General features: G+C 37.0%; 1 protein-coding gene across 5 annotated transcripts in view; it reads right to left on the bottom strand.

Moving 5' to 3' along the window:
- Positions 1-19,230, bottom strand: part of UNKL (unkempt family zinc finger-like) — a 47,079-nt gene extending 27,849 nt beyond the window's left edge. Inside the window, exons 1-6 of one of the 5 annotated variants that reach the window (XM_014936429.1) lie at positions 19,152-19,230; positions 12,912-13,062; positions 9,941-10,074; positions 7,832-7,967; positions 6,990-7,107; positions 2,929-3,013 (exon numbers count right to left, since the gene is read on the bottom strand). In XM_014936429.1, the coding sequence (XP_014791915.1) occupies positions 2,929-3,013; positions 6,990-7,107; positions 7,832-7,967; positions 9,941-10,074; positions 12,912-13,062; positions 19,152-19,230 (703 nt within the window). Of the gene's footprint in view, positions 1-2,928; positions 3,014-6,989; positions 7,108-7,831; positions 7,968-9,940; positions 10,075-12,911; positions 13,063-19,151 lie in introns of those variants that run through there. The other 4 variants (XR_001411292.1, XM_014936424.1, XM_014936426.1 and 1 more) reach the window with 4 other exon arrangements.
- Between the last annotated feature and the right edge of the window lie 1,744 nt (positions 19,231-20,974).

The following is a 20,974-nucleotide window of genomic DNA, read 5'->3' as shown; positions in this document are numbered from 1 at the left end:
CCAGAGCAAGGCCAGTCAGGCTGCTTATGTCCAGTCAACCCTCACACTGTCATAGGAACAGCACTGATTCATGCTCTCTTAAATCTTTGTTAGCTTATTTTCCCTGACACAACGACATACCAGTATTCCATAAATTGGTGTAAGTAGTCATACCACCCTCAAAGGGTAGTATAAAACTGCTTTCCAAACATTTCAAAGAGAAATAATCTCTCCTTTTTCTTTCCAAGGTGTTTATGGAGAATAGCATGATTGGGTTTTGCTATTCTGCTTATTGATGGTAAGTCAAACAGACACATTAAATTCAGAATGTGTGCTTCTACATCATTCCGTTTCTTCTACAAATGATTTTGCACAGAATGATAAAAATTGCTGAGATACATGTATGATTTGTGGGAAATCTTCCTCTACCCATTCCACATAGCTAGAGGTTCACTGAAGTTAGGTGCAGAACACCCATAATTTGTGATTCAGAGAGATCCATGAACCAAGAGTTTCATGCTTTTTACATTGATGATAAGATCTACAGCTCTGAAACCATTCTCTCCCCTTTCCCTAACAGGAACAGAAACCATTTTATTCTTCAGACACAGAAGGCACAGTGTCAGAGCTACTGAACTAAGCTTAAAGCTGTTGCCAACAGCAGAAAGGGACTCTTGCTGATGGTAACCAAACGTCTAACTTCTGATGAACTACTCAGACTACTAGAGACAGGGGGTGGATAATGTTGCAAGATTTCAAGTTCATTTATCAAGATCTCCTGCTTAAACAGTCTTCATTCCAGATGATGCAAGCCAAAGAGGTCCAGAGCATGCTGGTTGAGCTACGTAAGTCTCCTCTGATGGACATAAAATTCTATCTATCTAATGCAACTATGTGGAGAAAATTAAGCTGCTGCTTCTCAATTAGCACTTCTAACATGTTAAAAGTCTTAGGAATTCTCTCAAAGTTCTGGAGATTTTTATAAAGTAGAAGAATTCATCCTACAGAGCAGAGAAAAGGATGAGGCTGGGGTAGAAGGATTAGGAACGAATTAGAAAGAGATCCCTTAAGGAGAGTAACATCAGTAAATTGTTAAGTTTGGACTTTCCTTCAGCCCTCTTTATCTTTAGCCTGCACAATGCTTAACTTGGAAATCTTGTTTATGGTCAATGAGAGCTTTCTGTGAGAATGATTCCTCTCATAGGAATCAAGCATCAACTGGACTGTTAAAGTTACTAATGATCTACAGAGAAGCAGATCACGATGAGGTCTCAGAAGAACTCCAATCTCTAAGAGTTCATCCTGTACACTCTCCATGCTAGAGAGGCAAGACGGGAGGCAGCATTCAGTTCGCTCTAAGGAAGAGAACAGAGAAAATATAGTCTTCTCCACAGGAATTTTGCAGCATGTCACAGTTATACCATGCTACATGTATGCAGTGAATTTGTTTTAATCATACTCTTTCAGCTGTTTCAGGAAAGAAAAGACTTATATCAGAGAAACAGAACAGTAAACCTAGTGCCATAAATTACTTATGTAACAAAATGTGTATTTTCAGACTTTCTAGCGTCAAAGAAGGACTTGCCAACACTGACAAACACTGAAGGACTTGATTTAGGAGATAGCCCCGACAGCACGAAAGCAAAGGTAGTGAGCTACTTCTGATGTGAAGAAACAGTCAATACTGATTCATTGCCATACTGTTTTGAATAATTGCTAGGTCTCAGAATAATGAGTTACTTGAAATAAATACAGGAGGCTATTGATCTTTCCTCCTCTTTGAGTAACAGAACCATGGAAAAGTAAAATCGATCATCCCATAGAAGTTAAAAGACAATGTGAACCTGCCACGGATTCTCAGAAACAAGAGCTGTGGGCAAGAATGACTCTATTCACTGGAAGTCTTTTAGGTAAGCAAGTGACACAATAAACAGTCTTATAGAACATAACATTTGCCTAGAGAGGTTGGGCAGAGAGGAGACTGCCATTACTTATCATCAGAGAATCGTAAGATAAATACTACTGAACTGCAGAAATTTGGAGCTTCCCAAAATTGGTAGGGTCTCTCTTCCCTCTTTCCAGTTCCAGAAGTAGAAGGCAAAAAGTAAGATAGGAGCAGACCTTTTTTTTTTTTCCTTTTTAAAGAATAAATATAAGGGTTTACTGATTACATAATCAAGCAAAACATACTAATCAAAAAAGAAAAGACTTATCACCTATAAGAAACTAGTTACATAGAAATGCTTCAAGTTCTGCCTTACATCACAACTGACAAGGCAACATGATTAGTTGTTGCAGCAACTGCACACTTCACATTGTGGAGTGCAGGAAGAGTGTGGGGGTAACCTAGGTTGATACTACTATTAAAAAGCACCTGATGATGCATACCCAGAATTAATCTCTCTAGATGCATAGCAAAGAACTGAGTGCTGTCTTGGAAAAAAATGGTCCCTCTTCCCTTTTTCTGTATGTAACAGTTTGAGAGCAGTGAAGATGTGGGCTATGGAGGAAAGAGAACAGCCAACATCATCTTTGTGCTCGTTTTCAGTTTAGCTAAGGCGCTAGTTCTGCAAATGCAAGGATGCTTAAGTCCTACCTGAGAAGTTTACCATAGGTTTCAATAGCTAATACAGCTAATATATTTTAAAAGGTGAAGCGTGTGTGTAAAAGATTGCCAAATCAAGCTCAAAAAGTTACAAGGACGACAGCTGCATTTGCAAAGAAAAGCACCTCCTGTTTTACTGCTGATGCAAATTTGATGCAAATGCAGGAAGTTCCCATAGCAATGTATGGTATTAGAAAACATGGAATGAATTTCTAAAGACAAGCGACATCAAATGCCATTAATGCATTAAAATTAATGATATTAAGTCACCTCTGTCACTGATGCTTAGAAATGATTGCTCATTTTTACGAACACTGATACAAAAGAACAGTTCTTTTACTTACTTTCAACATGTGCAAATGCACAAAATGGACCACGCGGGCAGTAACCTGTTTGGCGCATGTCATTGCACTTTGTTGATTTATATATCTAAACAAAACAGAAGGGTGGTTAACCTAAATATATTTCTTACATAAGAGTTAGAAAATTTTTTAACCTTTAAATGAAAAATTCTGAATATTTACTAACAATATGTTTTACAGTTTTCTCAGGAAATTCAGTCCTTATGATCATTTTAAAATATCAAATAAAAGAACAGAATTTTAAGAAAAGCAAACCTGACATGAGAACCTTAACCCTCTTCTGTATGATAACAAATAGTAAGTAACAATAATATTTAGAAAAGCAGTGTTTAAACTGCTTTGGTTTTCCATGTTGTACAAAAACAAGTCAAACATCGGGAATAAAATGTTCGAAGTAATTTATAGCACTTTTAAGAAATCTTTCAGGGGAAAATGGCGTATATAGTAGAGCAACTCATACAACTGAAAAAAACCCACCTCAATATGCTTTTTTCAACACAGTTCCTTGGCTAGGACACCTCTAATATTCAAATCATCCTACCACTCAAATGTCTTACTCTAACCTGACTGGGGCACGTGATAACTGAAGTAATACTGACTGTTCATGACAGAAATATTTATATAAGTTGCTAGTAAGATCCAGATTCAGTTTATCGCTCTACCAGGATCTTGATGATGTTTGGATTTCACAAGGCTGGAAGGAGGGGCTGACATACTATCATATTAGAACAATACAAAAAACCTATTTAAAAGTACATAGGTTCTTTAGAGAATTAATTCTGGTGATTTGCAAGCCTGTGGCAAATAGCAGAGGGATCTTTTTGAATCCCCAAACCTCAGGTCTTTGGTTTTCAGTGCCAGTTGAGTGATTCATGGCTTGATAAGTAATAACTCTTAGTTCAGAATGCAAATTCATTGGCACATTTACATAAGTTGCGTAAAAAAATGCTTACCTTGGACTCCTGCCTTAGAGCAAACATGAAAAATGAAACTATTTATTAAAAAAATAAAGAACTTGCAGAACCAGTTGTTCTTTATTTTAGAGCTATTTTAAGCATATTAGATAAATTTCCCTCTCATAAGTGATTTTGAATTGAGGATGAAAATTTAGTTGCTCTATTCACTACTAATTCATGCATAACCCAAAAATAATCCAAGAAACTATAGTGAAATGCTATATCACAAAATTATGGTGCTTATCACTCTACAAATAATTAGACAAGTATTCTTCCAAATGACACACTTAACAAAGAAAACACCAGGATTCATTATTCCACCAATTCCACTGGGAGCTAGTACAGACATTGCAAAAAACAAAGGAGTCATTTGTGGACACAAAACCTGAACTAGGAAATGAAGCTGGGCCCACATCCTTTCTTTCCTGTTCTCTCTTTATTGGTTAAATATAAAACCCCAATGCTCTATACACGATGCTAATGATGCAGAAGAAAAGAAATGCTAAAAGCTGACTTCCAAATGGTTTCAACAAAAGATGTAATTGGAAATTTGGTCTTAGTTTGAGGTCCTAGCCAAAAAATAGCCTTCCTGATCCTGTGAGCTACCCAGATGGTACAGAGTGCCTGCTTGTAAATGCTACAGATACAAGAACTGACAATATAGATAATACCAAAATACTATTGAGGCAGAAGTCACACATCAAAGACTGATTCTGGAGATGGCCACATCATCAACACATACTGATATCACAAGACAGACAGCAAACTCAAAGAAGTAAATCATGACAGAAGACTAACTTCGCAGCTACAAAAAGGAACATGGCTGGTATCCATTAACAGTAGAATCAAGCTATTTCTGAATGTGATATCTAAAAGATTTCTTCAAAAAATAGTCACTGAGCCAAAAGGCAATGACAATATTCTTTATTTGAATTTGGTAAAGAATGAGCACATGAAAACATCCAAAAAGAGAAGATAATGTTGGATAAAATGAGTATTAATTCAACTTAAAGGACATTAAAAAGTAAGGCTGAACTAATGAGATCAAATCAACAGACTGAGGAATGAAGGGAACTGATTACCACCATTAAATAGACTGAATTTCATTATGAACTGAATAAAACAAGTTCTTTGAATCCTCAAATCAGTGGTACAAAAGCTGTATGGAATTTCCATTCTAACCCCACAACTGGATGAAAGTCAAAGCTGGAGTAAAGGAGGGAAAAGATCACAGGACATGATGCTGAACAAAAACTGCTCTTTCAGCACAGGCATGTTGCTAGTAACTGTGAAATTAAACACTAGATCTGAAATTAGGTGAGTTGGTAACACTATCCCCACTAAACTCCCTTGATTATCAGTAGGAATTATATTCAACACTACAACAAAAGCAGCACAGCTAATTAGAAACAAGCAAAGACTGAGGTGACTATAGATGATGTGGAAGCAAATCACCATCAGTTCAGGAACAGAAAATGAATTAGGCAATTGGTATGTGAGAATTTTTTAAAAACTGGTAAATAAATCAGATGTAGTTAGCAAGTACTTTTAATAAAGCCATCACATCAGAAGGAGCATATATAACTGAGGTATATTAAGTATAGCTCACATATGGTAGAAAAGAGCAAAAATAGCTGATTCAGGCCACTGCATGTCCACTAATTATTCTGTCACCATTTAAATTAAAGACATAAAGAAATGGGATAAAATTAAAAGTACATTTGGCAAAGACACCATGGTAGACTCATCATATAACTTCGATAAATCAAAGATCCTTCTCTAAAATGGAAATGTACTTGTTCTAGTAAGGACTTCAATAAAGAATGTGGTAAGATTCATTAATTAAGATAATGAAGAATGCAACTCTTACCAATGATATATATATGTTAAATTGACTAATGGAGACATGACAATGAAAGAGCATGAAAGAGGAAGGCAGCAGACAAAACTAGTAGCAGAACTTGAGGCTCAGCCTTGTGACTTATTTTAGGACTTTCATTCATAGCTTTGTCATAAATAAAAGCAGGAAGGCATCTTTACTACAAAAAAAAAAAAGGCTGGACTATGATGCAGAAGAAATTAGATGATCTGAAATAAATCTGGACTATAAAAATTTGGACAGTGAAATTCTGGAGCAGCATCTCAAGAGTAGAGATAGCTGACACCTCTTTGGTGTAAAGACATGGCCAGTCAAGTTATGATAGGGAATGTGTGATACGATGCTTGCAACAATCCTGGACTCAGTATTCTAAGAATTCTTTTCCCAACACCATCTTGAGATGCCTTCAATAATCTTCATAATTGGAAGAGAAAATACCAATGGCTTGAATGCTCTTTGCTTATACATTACTAAGTATTGAATTTCTAATGCAAGAAATTACATCCCACATGTTCATTCAAAGGTCCCAAAATGAAAATGGATATCTAATGTTGTACAAGAAGCTTCTAGTATAATACAACTTTTCAGTATCATGTTTGTTTCCATTAACTGGAATTTCACTAGCACTCACCCTAGCATTTCACTATTACGCCCAAGCATCCAACGAAGTTACAACGACTTTGCCTACAGAGGAATCTAAGATCACCTTGTTTTTCTGAAGTGTCTTACTTCAGCCTTGGTATTCCCTATAAACATCTGACTTTATCTGCTAGAAACAGACACTGTCTGAAACATACACTGTTCATTTCAGTCAGTTAGAAGACGCCTAACTGAAAAGAAAATTGCTTCTGTTCTACCTCAAACCTGGACATTTAACTATACTTAAAATAGAATTTTTTTCCTAAGTTAATGAGTAGCAATTACTACTGTGACTTCATTACCAATCCAAAAGGTTAGATAAAAAAAGAGAACGCATTTATTTATGCCCAAATACAGGGAATATTAATTTTTCATAAGCAGTACAATAAAAGTGTACAGTGAAAACCACAGCAGTACAAATAACTTTTTCAGCAAATTTTGTTTTGCAAATACCTCAACGACTGGAAGTGTTGAATAAAATGTCACATTTTTTCATAATTAATATCTTTGATAATCTAATCCATAATAAATTTGAAATTGCTAAAAATAAGTTGAAACATAGTTCTTACCTCAGGATGAAACTGCTGCTCTGTACGAGAATGACAATATTGACAGCTGTCCCCACTTTCACACCTGGAAGGTTCACCCCATTCATCTGCATGTTTTACATTGGGGCAAGGAGTGGACCTAGAAAAAGAGCAATGTCCAGAACATGTTTGTATCCACTTCCTAGCAAAAGTCTTAAAAAATTTTCCACTACATCTCAGAATCTTAGATTCTGGGACCTATAAAGTTGCAAATTCTGAAAGACTCTGACTTTTTGGAAATTCTATGGCAGAAAGATGAGCTAGTAGGATTCTTTCTATCTCCTGTTTAATGACATTTATTCACAGTCCTGAGACTGTGAAGCAAAACCCATCAATTATAAACCTTGTATCACTGCAAAAAAACCCTACCAAAAACAATGAAGTAACCAAAGTGTATGAGAATGATGTAAAATGATGTAATGATGAAAAGTAAGAGAGGAGATGCATTAAATTTTTGTCCTAAAAATATGGGTCAGAAATGGAAAATTATAGAACAAAACCAGAAAAAAAACCCAGAAATTATAATTATCTCATAACAAAGAAGGTTTTGACATAGTTTGCTAAGAATTATAGAATTGTTTTCATTTTTCACAACAAAGGAGGGTATTTCCATTACAGCTTCATAGTTTTTGTCTTCAGAACTTTCTGATCATTCTGAACAGCTGCTTTTCCTCCCCCAAAAAATTTTAGCAATGCTATTGCATAAGATGTATTTTTATGCCATTAGGAATATCCAATTGCATCACAGAAGAACTCAACCAGATCAGTCCATTAACAACTGTCTGAATGACCAAAAACTCTATTCTTAATATGGATTCATGTACCTGTATTTGAATTTTCTGGGATTTCTTCTTCTATCTCGACTATTGTGATAGTGTGGACATGCATAACCCTGGCGGCAGAGTCTGGGTGGCTTGGTACATTGTTCTGTCTTGTAGCCAGCTAATACAAAATTTGTGTCTGTAAACAGGTCAACAATTAAGAGAAATAAACAACTAATTTTTGCATTCAGAGTATCTTTAGTGAGCTAAGGTATCACAGTGCTTTTTGTAAAAAAATTATGATTCACAGACTGCTCCATTCTTATAAACTTAGACTGAGTCCTGTATTTTTTAAAATAAAAGCCTAACACATTTACATGCAAAGCAATTTTCTTTGCTTTTATATTCAATAGCAATATTACAATAAAGTACATAAATAAAGCACTAGCAATCTATGTGTAGAGAAACTATCCCAAAATTCTCATTATATACGTTCAGTATTTTGAAAATGAGTACCTGAAAATATATTATTCATTTTAGTATGGCAAATACTAAAGTTATACAATTTTATATCTGGACTTCTCTTAAGTTTAGTGTTCACAATCCTTATTTCACCAAAACTGCTCTCATATTAAGGCATGTTAAGGCTGTCCATTAAAGTCTTCCTGGACAAATTCTAGAGCCTCTTCTCTACCTTTGCCTCTGTGTCTACATCTTTGGTTCCAGGAAAGAAGAACTAGGAGATGACAAACAAGGTTCTGTCTAGAAACAGAAAAATTCAGAAAAATAATGGAGCAATTAAATAAATTAGAAAGTACAATTTAGCTAATGGCAAGCATGGGTTTGTGAGGAGTAAATCACATCAAACCAATTTAACTTCTTTCTAAGGTGGCAAAATGGATGTAGGTAAAACAGAAGCAGTCAATGTGAAGATGTCATGTATCTTCACTTCAGCAAACCTTTTAGCTCGAGATGTTCTCAAAAACAAACTGCACAATAATACAAGACTCCTGTAGGATTTGTGGAAAATTAGCTGAAGAAACATCCTCAGAGTCATTAATTATGTGCTTTCAAATAGCAAAGATTATTAATCAGAGTATCACATAGAGTCTATTCTTTGTTCAGTCCTTTTCAATAGTTTAATTAAAGAAATGGGAAAATAAGGCTGAAATCACTAATTGGATGATTTTCAATCCCCAGAAACTATGTGCAATGTTACCATATTTATAGGGTTTGACAGAAGCCATACAAGATTATATAAAACAGATCTGTCACAATGCAAAGAATGCAGTAAGAGTTCTTGTAGTTGGTCAATTTTGCTGTCTTTTGACATTGAACATCCAGTATTTTTGATCTAGAGCTGACAATTAAGCTTTACTCATTATTAGTACTTAAATGGTTAGAACTCACCCTATAGTAGATTTAAAAAATATAGAGGGGACAAGTATCATGCAATTACCTCCCTTTGAATTCTTTAGAGACAGCACTTTCATGTGACCTCTTCCTGTGTTACTGCCCCCACATGAATTTTGTGGCAGTAGTTGTACCCAGCAGCATTTTCTAAAGTAAAATTTGGGCAAGAGCTCTAATAATATCCAACTGATGATACTAACATCTTTGGCTACATAATAAGCAAGTCTAAACCAAGAACATGAGAAAGAAATTTGAAAACCTTAAGAAAACTAGGGCAATTGGATTGACTTTAAGAGATCTAATATAATATTTTCAAGACATTCTTACATTTTAATATTCTGCTCCAATTTTCTGTTTAATATTATACTTCATTCCTGTTAGCCAAGCTCAGCAAAGAGTAACGGTCCATTAACTAGTCTATTAATGACTCAAAAAATGAGGATTCTAATCATTACTATTACTTAGCACAAGACACAGTTCCTACTGACTTTTAAGAACATTTATTCAATTGACACGGATAAGCAACACTTGTATCAAGTAAACGGGAAAAGACCTATTAAACATTTTTAAAACAAAACATTTTCAAAATGCAGTCTGAATATAAATGTGACAGCCAGTACAACTTCTTCACAAATATATGTATTGCTTATATTAACCAATTCTTTACTCTGTTAAAAAAGGCTTTTGAATTTCTCCCAGACAAAGACCCCAGATCAACAACCAATAAAGAAACAGAAAAAGGAGACAGGGTAACGTTACCCTGCCATCTTGGATCTTCACTAAGGATCTTCTCAATCATTGCCTGGCTTGCTAAAATTCCTGGTTGCAGATCTGGAATGCCTTCACCGCATCCTAGCTGCCCATTCTGTAACGTTTCCTGTGCCTGAAGTTCTCTAGAATGAGGAAAAGAAAATAACACTGCTAAACTGTATAGATACAGTAACCCTATCTGTTGCAGATATAATCCTGTCTCAGCCTATCAAAATTATCAAAATTCTGTTATTTAATGCAGCTCTTAACAAGCTGAAATTGTAAAAAAAATAAATTGACTGTATTTCAAATCATTACTTGCACTGAAGCTGGCAAACAATCATAAGGAATAACCATGATGTACAAATCAAAGAGAACACACGAAGGAAATACACAGACAATGTTTGTAACTCTGTATGCTGATGTGCTGACATTTTGAAAATGCTATTAATTTCTGATGTTCTACTGCCACATAGGGCAGTAGAAAGATACAGAAAGGGCAATAAGGGTGATCAGAAATACAGAACTCTTTGAGGGAGAATTAAATATCATAAGACTCTTTGTCTTGGAAAAGTTATGACTGAAGGAAGGTACAAAATATACCTATTGAATACTACATCATATAAAAGCAGCCAAAGTACTTTTGACTTACTGTAAGATTTTGCAAAAAAAGTTTGTCAAGACACTTGGGCAACCTAATAACTAACAACGATCATTATGAAGAAATGAAACCTCTTCTGCAAGAATTTACAACTGCTTTGCAAGTAAGCAACCACAAGCTTGCTGAAAGATCAGAATGACTACTACCAAACCAAAAGGTATTGTATTACTGGTATGAAACCTCTGCCAAAAAATATGAGAATTTTATTACATCGTTTTAGTAAAATTAAGCTGCACAGAGATTCAATGGCAAGTTAGTACAAAAGATTTAAAAAAAAAACAACCAACAAGATCCTCTAGCATAATTATATTAGGCAGACTTTGAAGCAACGGAGGAACAAGGTGAGGAATCAAATACCAAAGGTATTTCTATGGCACTCTACGAGAATGAAAGGCCTCTACCTTCAACTGGCACTGGTTTCTCTAGACACAAATATTCAAGGAGCTTATCTTCTATACCAAAGTACTCCTACTCAGGATCTCAGGAGTTTGAAAGATGTGGCGGTTTAGAATGTAACTAGCTATGATATCAATTACATATAATTTCAAGAACTTCCCACACCCCAAGTATCCTCCAAGAAAGAAAACCTCCAAGGGAAAGGAAGACAAGACAGACCTGAAACCAAGTCTAAAACCTTTCAAACAGTCAAAATATTTCTTTCACAGATTCAGAAAAGGTGCAGGCAATGAGAAGGAAAACAGAGAGTTCCTAGACAGTCTTTTTTCTTTAAGGTGGATACGTAGAAGAGCAAGGCTATTAAGAGGAATAATAAGGGAACATCTGCATCGGTGATTATACTGCTATTTCTCTGCCCTTCACTTAAAATGAAGAAACACTAATATGTGTCCATCACAAAGCAAAAAGAACACCGAAGGAAAAATAAAACCTGATTGCTTGGACTTCCTTATGAATGCTGGATGCCTGAAATCAGGAGAAGCAATGGCACACGACTGTTTCCTCACCAACACCAAAGAAGTTTGAGGCAAGCTATTTGTAGGTTGAAGCCGTTAAACACAGACTCCTGTCACAAACATCTTCAGCTCCTGCTGATGCTCTGTATGTAGCCAATCATCAATAAACAATCATCTAACACATTAAAACACATTTAGAGATTGGAGCTTGGTTTCAGTCTTGCTATACGTTGGTTCCTCATTCTAGTACAACACAGAAGATCACAAAGATACTAAGGATCCTGTATTCAGACTGATGTGGCATCATGCTGCGTATGCTAATGAGGAAAGTTAAAAAGAACAAAAAGAAAATGGACAGATGTCTTGCAGAAGAAGCATCCACTAGCTAGTTGAAGAAAGTCTTCTGGAAAGAAAAGCTATATATAACCAAACAGTATGTGACCAGGCAAGGTAGCAGTGAATTCTGTGGAAAAATATGAATTTCAGTAATTACAAAATTACTGAAAAGGCACTAACTTTACTAAAATTATTATGAAGGGAGGGCTATCATCTCCCAACAGATGGTTGGGAATAAGGGATAATGAAGGTAAGAATGTAAGATAGCAGCCGTACCAGCTCAGATCAAAGGTTCATCTAGCCTGGAATCCTGTCTCCAACAGAGGCCAATAGCAGATGCCTAGGGAAGAGTGTAAGAACAGGGCAAGCATAGAGTGATACTTCCCCAGAATACTCATCCAGTGTCCAGTTAGAGGCACTTGTGACCCTCCAAGGCTTCAGAGCTCTCTAGGAATTGGTATCTTTTCCTATTGAGTATATACAGAACACTTTCTGCAGCATGAGTTCTCCTTCCACCCATTTCTAATACCTCCCAACATCCTTATCTCCCAGCTTTGGCCACAGCTAAAATTCATACCTACCACTACCCTGATTCACAAAACACTTTCTTTCGACAATGACTTAATTATACATTAGAAAGGCAGAAAATAATACTGATCTCTTATACATGAAAAAATACAACATAATGTAAAAAAATGCCATATCAGTAAGTAAATGTCAAACATACAAGCTGAGAACCTGAAAGATGGCTTAACAAAATAATGAATTTGTTAATATAAAAACCACATGCAAATTTAAAAAGCAAAAATGACAAAAGGCAGAATATCTGGTCTTTTATCAGTCATAAGAATTATACACATGGCTCTTGAAATTGCAAGTTACAAAATCTTAGTACTTCTATTTCCCAGTGTGCTCCTATCTGCTATCGTGATGCACAGTGAACTGCATTCTTTTGTTTACAGTTACAGAAGTATACTTTTCATGCAAAGCACACTCCATTTTCTGGTACGTGGCAATAACAGACATGTGGTATTTCCTGCTAATTAGGATGAAGAATCTGAAACAAGACTACCTTATATCATATACTGGTGGTCTAAGGTCATGTGGACCATGAGCAAAGGCACAGTGAATTCCATTCTTCACACAGTGACCCCGGGCATCTGTTTCATGAATGCATGTCCCAGTCTTGTAATATCTGAGATGATACTTCCTTTCTGTATCCCCTGTTGTTCGATGCAGGTAAGGGCAACTACACAATAGAAAGAAGAAAGTTAGAGCATTGCTTCGAGGTTTGCTTTTAATGATTTAATTCTGAATGATGCTGTTATTAAATTATAACAAGTAACTTTGCAGGACTCTTCAAATGAAAATTGGCCCAAACAAACGACCATCACAGCTTAGCTTCAAATTAAAAAACATCAATCTATTTTTTAGTCTCTGCTAAAGCTATAAGAATTTATAGCCAGCTGGCTCACAAAAGTATTATTAATAAATCTAGTAAGCACCCCTGTAAGCAACATCATCATCTGAGCTAAGGAATGACATCTTCCATACTGATATAAGCTCAAACCATTTCCACACCAAGAGGTACAAGAAATTTTTATTATGTTTTTAACTTTACCGTCATCTAAAATCAAGGGGTACTTGAAGCACAGTGATTATTTTTTTTCCTGCCTGCTCTTCATAGACCTGGAACTTACTGAGCAATCTCAAGGGAAATCTAAAATGACTCTTCTATTAAAAGGAAGAGAAAAATTTTTACATCAGCAATACATCTTTGTACATATACTAACCATTTTTCAGACATAACTATATGAGTTACGGTCTATACTTTAAAATGGCTAGCAGCATGTGCTGATTATAATTCCAATTAACAATAGTAAACAAATTTTAAAAATCTCACAAAAATACATGCCTGTTCTCTGCCAGTTTATATCAGTGTAAGTAATTTCGGTCTCTGCTGGTTTTGAAAAAATATTAATCTCCAAAACCTACTTTTCCCCATCCCAAAGCAAAAAGAAACCGCACCAAAAAGTTTAGACAGTGATACAGACCAATAAATGAAAAGCCCCAGAAAAATATTTTACCTTGAACGGAGGGAGAATAGCAAAGCACTAAATAGACTTTTAACACCCATAAGTTATTTAGAAACCAAACAAATTCAATTGTTCGCAAACATTCACAACTGTGGCATTTATATCTTTACATTAAATCATACATTTTTTCCTGTTGTGCTAGACACCTGCAGCTTGTGCTGACTTCCAGGAACTGACATTGTTTATGATTTCTAAGAATCAAGCTGCTGTTTTGTAGGAATTTAAAACCAGCATTCTGGTAAACAAGATAAACGGGCTGCAGCTAGTGATCTGTACCTCTCTCTTTAAATCCCAACAGAATTAATTAGTAGGAAGACAAGGTATACCAAATTCAGTGCTACATCTCATTTTGTCAGTATAAGATGGTGCACAGTCTACACTCAGGATCTGAAAGTAGTTCTTTCACACTTCTTGGCTCTACATGGAAAGACAGACAGGATGCTGGACCCATTATAGTGCCTCAGCTGAACTTTGTGAGAAATTCTTTGAGATGTGTGAATAGCCACCCTCCTGTTCTGCTAGAATTGCTACTGATATGGAGAAATTAAAAAAGCCACAAGACTCAATCAGATACTTTTGCCAGCACTAGTCCTGTACAGAACTCTAAAGAGGAAATGCAATCTGAGGCTATATTTTCATTATTGCTAACTGTCTCACCACTAGCAGAATCTTTGCAGGGGTTAAATGTTTCCATTTTCCCAGCAGACTATTCATTGCAAACTCTAATCTTTCACTCATTGATGCACACCCCACAAAGGCGAGAATACTCTGTCATACTCTTATGTATAATGTTCACACCTCCATTTTCATCTACTTAACTTTGTTCATTCCTATTGGAAACAAGAAATAAATGTCTTATTTTCCATGCAAGAAGTGTACAGGTGTTTACAGCTCATTACTTGTCTCTAAGTCCATGGTTCCTTATCAGAGGACAAACATTCTTGCTTAAACATCTGCAGTTTTTCCCTCGCAAAATCACCTTATCAGTGGAGATCCCCCCAAAAATGTTAAAGCCTTCAATTATTTTTAAATTACTGATTAAAAAAAAAAAAAAAGATAGTTCAATGGAATATAGACAATATAGACATAGCTTGTCAGACAAGCTAGGCACAACTTGTTGTATGCAATGTAAGAGAGGGAGAAATACTCAGGTCACAATTTTTCCCACAAAAAGACAACATGGATTCCAAAAACAAGCCAGTAAAGAAATAAAAACTGTCACAAGAATCTTACTTCTACTAAATTAAACATAGGTTTGTTTGCCCTAAGACTCAATACTTGTGTCATCAATAGCTAATGAAATCTGAATTTTATTGAGAACACAGCTCTCCTGCTGCACGTTTTGCTAGCTGCCTGAAGAGTCCCATATCAGGTGAAGTCCTCCTCCAGAAACTAACAGAATGCTTTAAGGAGGCTATCTGGGGTGGCTGGCACAGTTTGTTTTCTGAAATTTGTCTAAGACTTGTAAAGAACTAGATAAGGACTAGTTCTAAGTGCACGCAAGCCTCAAAGAGCAAAAACGATGGCATCAATTTTGCATGTATACGTTTTACATAAAAATGTGTTATTCATACAATATCACAATAATACATATGCTATTGACCAGAGAAATCTTTCTTCATCAGCTGTAGTTCATTGTAGGACCATTAGTCAGCAAGGCAAAAAGTCCCTAATAAGTGCAGCTTTTAGACAGTAGACAGTACTTATTCACACATAGCATCAAACTAAGCTAATGCACTGAAATATGCACAGAACAGATGTTCTACTCAACCTTTAATGAACTAGAGGGATGTTATATCTTACTTTCACTTTATTAATGAAATATTTTAATGAAGCATAAACCATTCTGATACATAACTTCAAACAAGACTAGTACTTTGATTTAAAATGGCTGATTTTAATTACCATTGGATTACATGGCTGCAAACTGATAAACTTGTTCTTAAGTACCACAGTTTGGTACTAAGATTGATCAGACACCACTTACTCCTTCGGAACAAAGTTGGGGGTTTTTCTTCCTTAAAAAAAAATGTTCCCAGGCAGAATAATAAATCTATTTCATGGCCCATATTTCTACAGCCATCTCCCAGCTTAAAATAACTGTACTGAATCCTAACTTAGTAATCATGAATCAGTAAGAACATTACTCTGTATTTTTAAGTTCTATTGGAGTCTACACACAGTATTTAACTATTGAAATCAGCTTTGTTTTTTGCATCTGGATGTCACAAAGTAAAACTGTCATTACATTATTAAAAGTAAGTAGATGCATAAACCACAAAACAGAACATACATTCACATAACTGAAAAGGTTAACTGATTACTAAAACTTATATTTTCTTTTCAGACTCGTCTCAATTCACATCATAAACACTCCAAAGATAACCTTCAAGAATAAAACAGTTCCAGTTTAAAGGCTAGATGTCCTTAAGCGTATGAAAACAACTACATACTGTTCAACGTTGAGCCACTGACATATTTCTTCCTATGACTACTTGAAGTGCTCTTCTATAGTAGGCTTCTGCAGTTCATTCACTCTTAGAGCAGCCTTAAATTACAGATACTAACATAACCAAAATAATCTTTCCTTAGAATCTGACAACAGTTGACTACAACAGTTGACAAAAACACATCAGATTTAAACAGATCTATTCTCACTTGTGAAACTGAAGAAAAACTATTCACTGCTCAAAATATATCCCTCTAACTCTGCAAGTAATCTAGTCTTTCTCGCAGGCCCTTCCTTAGAACAGATTGTTTTAATTTGCTACCCTTAGAAAAGCCCTGTTCTAAACACTTTAGAATTTTGGGCTTCTTTTCATTCCAAGTTGAACTGTGGAAAGAAATATCACAGTCAAGCCTGGGTAAAACCAACAATTTCTATTTAAACTCTCTTAAAAGTATGTTCCTGAGAACAATTATGGGTGTCATCACTCTACCTTTCTTGCTCTATCAGCTGACAAACTGCATTAACCTAACCATATACTCAGATGAGCAGATCAGAGAAATAGAGACAGGGATAAAAGCCAAGAAAGTACCAATACGTTGTCACAAAGAGCTTAACAGAAAGGTGTCCTGGCACTACTGATTATAACTTGTTTCTGTAAGAATTTGAAGTTGCTCCAAATAAAAGGCTAAGTTTTAGGCATAAGACAAAACAGGGTCAAAAATACACTCTTTTCCTGAGTTCTAAAGCAGGAATGCTGCCACGCTGTAAGCAAGTCCTCAGAAATGGTGGTGGTTTCCTTCATTTTTTTCTCCTGCCACTACAGACATGCTTCGGCGCCTTCTATCTTTAAAAAAGTTACCTTTGACTTATCTTGCCTTTCCCAACTATTTGCCCTGTATGCCTTTTCTCTTCTACCTTAACTTCAACGAGCTATCAATTTCCAATAGCTGACTGCCATTTCTAGCCACTAGTTCTCAGGATTAGGCCCTCCACAGTTCAGCTGAAACTCATCTCACAAACGCCTCCAATAATCCCACCTTATAACCAAGTCAAAGAAAACAGGCTCTGTTTTCCCCTCTCACAGCTGTCTTCATTTAATTAATTTACTGTCTGCTCCATTTTTCTCCCCTTGAAACATTGTTCTCCTTTGTTTATGGGAATTCAGTTACATTCACATTTTCCTCTCAATCCCTCCTTTAGCATATCTTCCAATGTCAACATTCTCTTATGCCTCTGGCGAGGTGTCTCACAGGACTCCAGCCTTGGTCCCTGCTCTTTTCCTTCTACATCTGGGCAATTTCACTACAAAACACAAACTCGAAAACCATCACTTCTTTGCTGATAACTCCTAAACCTATCCATTTAATTCAAATTGTAAGCACAACATGCTAAAACAGGAGTACTGGTCTTATTTCTGGCAAGTCCTCTGCCCTTCCATTATCCTAGACAACAAAATCACCCTGTTTGTCATTTAGGCTCCTAACCAGGGAGTAATCTTCAGCAACTCTAGGGGACAACCTTTCCAATCCTATTGCAGCAAAAAAGGTTTCCATCTCACGTCTCCTCTTATTTGCTTCTAGCAATTCAATCTTGCCTTGCTAATATCCTTTTAAAACATTGCTTCATTTTTGCTCCTTTAGAATCAGGATCTATCACTCAATAACGAACGGTCAATTTTTGTCCTCAACGAACCCATGATATGAGCATCCATTATCCTCATTTGTCGATTTTCAAAGAACTGCCCATGCTGCCCCAGGATTGGCAGGAGTGCTTTACAAACACCTGCAAAGAGAATTAATTGTTCTCTTTTAAATCACCCCTCAGAGACATTTATTGCTGTTTATATTGCTTAGGCCTGGTACTCAATATTGTCACGCTGCCTAATGCATTTTTATTGTTTACCTGTCTTTCAGTTTGTAAAGCCTCTGGGAAAAATCCACTTTTTTCTTCTGTGACTACAGTCTACAACACAAAAGACACCTGATCCGTGACAAGGGCTGCTATACACTACAGTGACCAAAATAATTCATCTTCAGTGTTTCAAAGAGGTGACCAGCATAACTACATACTTCCTGGCTGTTTTCCTGCAATTTTTTTTTTGTCAGGAAAAGGTAGCTCCTCTGACATATGAACATAACATACCCAGGTCTTCTATAGATGCCTGCCTGCCAGCCATACTGTACCATTTGCTCATTCTCACCTCCACAAAGCTTCTACCCCTTCCTGAGTTCACTGAAGACTCTCTGGTAGCCTTTATCTAGAGCAGACACGTGTCCATGGAAATGCAAACACTATTGGGCCAGCCAGACAACTATCAGTGAACTCCTTCCTTTGCTTTTTCTCACTGGAAGCATCACTAAACTGTTGTTCTCCTCTGATACCCTTCAACCTTCACAAAACTTACAGAAGTTTATAGCCATCTCTAACTATAGTTTGTATCTACCAATCAAGGAAGCAGAACTGAAAAAAACCCAAAACAAGACTAGCACAAATGTGCAGGAGCAGTACTAGCAGAAAAACAGTTTCTTAGGTTACGCTTTAAAGATACTCACAATGAAAAATCATAGTTCTAATTCTATGATAGCCTAGAGAATACACGTTCATATAAAAGTATATGTGCCAAAAATTAACAGTCACTTACAGAAATCTGTTTTCAAATAAACTGCAGCAGGATTCTATCAATCATTTTTGCTGAGGAGAAATTAGCATCTTTCCTTAATGTCATTGATAATACTATAAACACCTAGGACTGAAAGAAATCACTTACTCATCTCCATCTGGGCAGATTCCTGTAGTCTCATCATATTTTGTACAATAAACATCTGGACTGTAGTTAAAAGTCCCATCACGCCTTCGTATAGGTCTACGACGACGCTGATTTAGGAAATGCCAATGAAAACAGGTAAATGGTCTGTGCTGGGTACACTTGTGCTGCAAAAATAGGGGGCACTGCTCTGTCCTAAATTCCTTTAGATACCTAAAAAAATTAAACTGTGTTACAAGTTTATCTTATTGGAGGCACATTTTTACAGTATTAACAGGGCACTTGACAATTCAGTGCACATAGCCCGTGAAAAATTGTACAAATGTACCTGCATACAGTTTTAGTTCCTATGCACAATTGACTGTTTAGCTGTTGAACACAAGTGACTTCATATGTTATGACAGATGCATTACTAATGAAATACGGTGGAATATCTAGCAAATTATACTATGTTTTGTAACTAAACTAAAACCAAATAAATACAATTATTTAAGAAGCACAGTATGTAGAATAGTCTCAAGTAACCACCAAACAGAGATTATAAATCCAACAAGTAACTTGAATAGGCATTCATTTTGCTTGCTACCACACAAAATAGTCCTACAACAGCTATTTTAGCTAAACACCACACCTAATTTAAACATTAGTCCTTAGTCACAATATTCACAGACTGTGAACACACTGTATAGAAAGCCAGAGGGTCAAAAGAGGTTTATGAAGGTTATCAGGGGCTATGAGAGGACTTCAGCAAACTTATTTTAGTGACTGTTACATTTGTGTTGGGAATTTGGGGTCTTTGAAGGTTACTCAGGTGTACGACAGTCCTTCCTTAGCATGCCAGGCACAGAAGCTAGTTAGGAAGTCTCGTACTTCTTTCCACAGGACATAAAGATCATGCCAAACTGGGCACTACTGTGGCATTTGCCAAAGGCTGTAGGACAGCACTTCTGTCTTAAGTTTATGGATCTATTAGCCAATTTAGCAAGTTCACCACATCGCTTAAGTTATGGAGTATTTGCAGAGGAAAGGGTATATGGGGGCTTTGCAGAAAAGCCTTAGAGTTCCCAAAAGTTTTTAAAACTGTGCAGGATGTGCAACAGGCTATGAGGGGACTGAAGATATAGGGAAATTGAAGGACTAGGAAGAGGAATAAAGGGCATCTTTTTGGTCTCAGTAGCTTACACTGGCACATGAGGCATGTAATGACAGTTATGAAACATATCTTTAAATTTAGAGAAGAACCTCTAAACTACCCAGGATTGTGGGGTGGAAAAAAAAAAAAAAAAAGGAACGGAATTTTTGGACGCTAAAGGCTACAGGATGTGCTGCAGCAGTATCTAGGTAAGCGCCTGCACTCCTGTGGTCTGAGAAACACGACATTATAGAGGTGATGATACAGGGGACAGGAGTGAAGGAATGCCACAGTTAATTGGTAAATTATGGTGGGGAGCACACGGTCCCAGGCGGGGCGGGCTGTCAGTAGTGCCAGAGGGCTGCAGGGACCTGCGAGACCGCAGCAGGAGAAAACGGACCGGCCCCTCGGTACGGGAAGGTCCTGCAAAAAAGTCCCAGGGACTCGGGCTGAGGCGACGCTCCGGAGAAGCGGCAGGGCCGCTGTCCGAGCGCGGTCCCGGAGGGTGCCGCGGGGCTCGGCACGCCGGGGGAAGCCGGCGGGTCACGGTGCGGACCAGAGAGGCAGGACGGCGGGAGCGGAGAACCGCGGCGGCCGCTCCGGGGTCAGCCGCGCCCGGGCGGCCTCAGGAGGGGGCTTTCCTCCCCGCGGCGCCGGAGAAGGCGCGCGGCGGCGGCGGGCCGGGCCCGGGCCG

Source organism: Calidris pugnax, unplaced genomic scaffold, assembly GCF_001431845.1.
Source record: "Calidris pugnax isolate Ruff unplaced genomic scaffold, ASM143184v1 scaffold17, whole genome shotgun sequence".
Taxonomy (NCBI): domain Eukaryota; kingdom Metazoa; phylum Chordata; class Aves; order Charadriiformes; family Scolopacidae; genus Calidris; species Calidris pugnax.
This window is presented reverse-complemented; position numbering and strand designations above follow the sequence as displayed.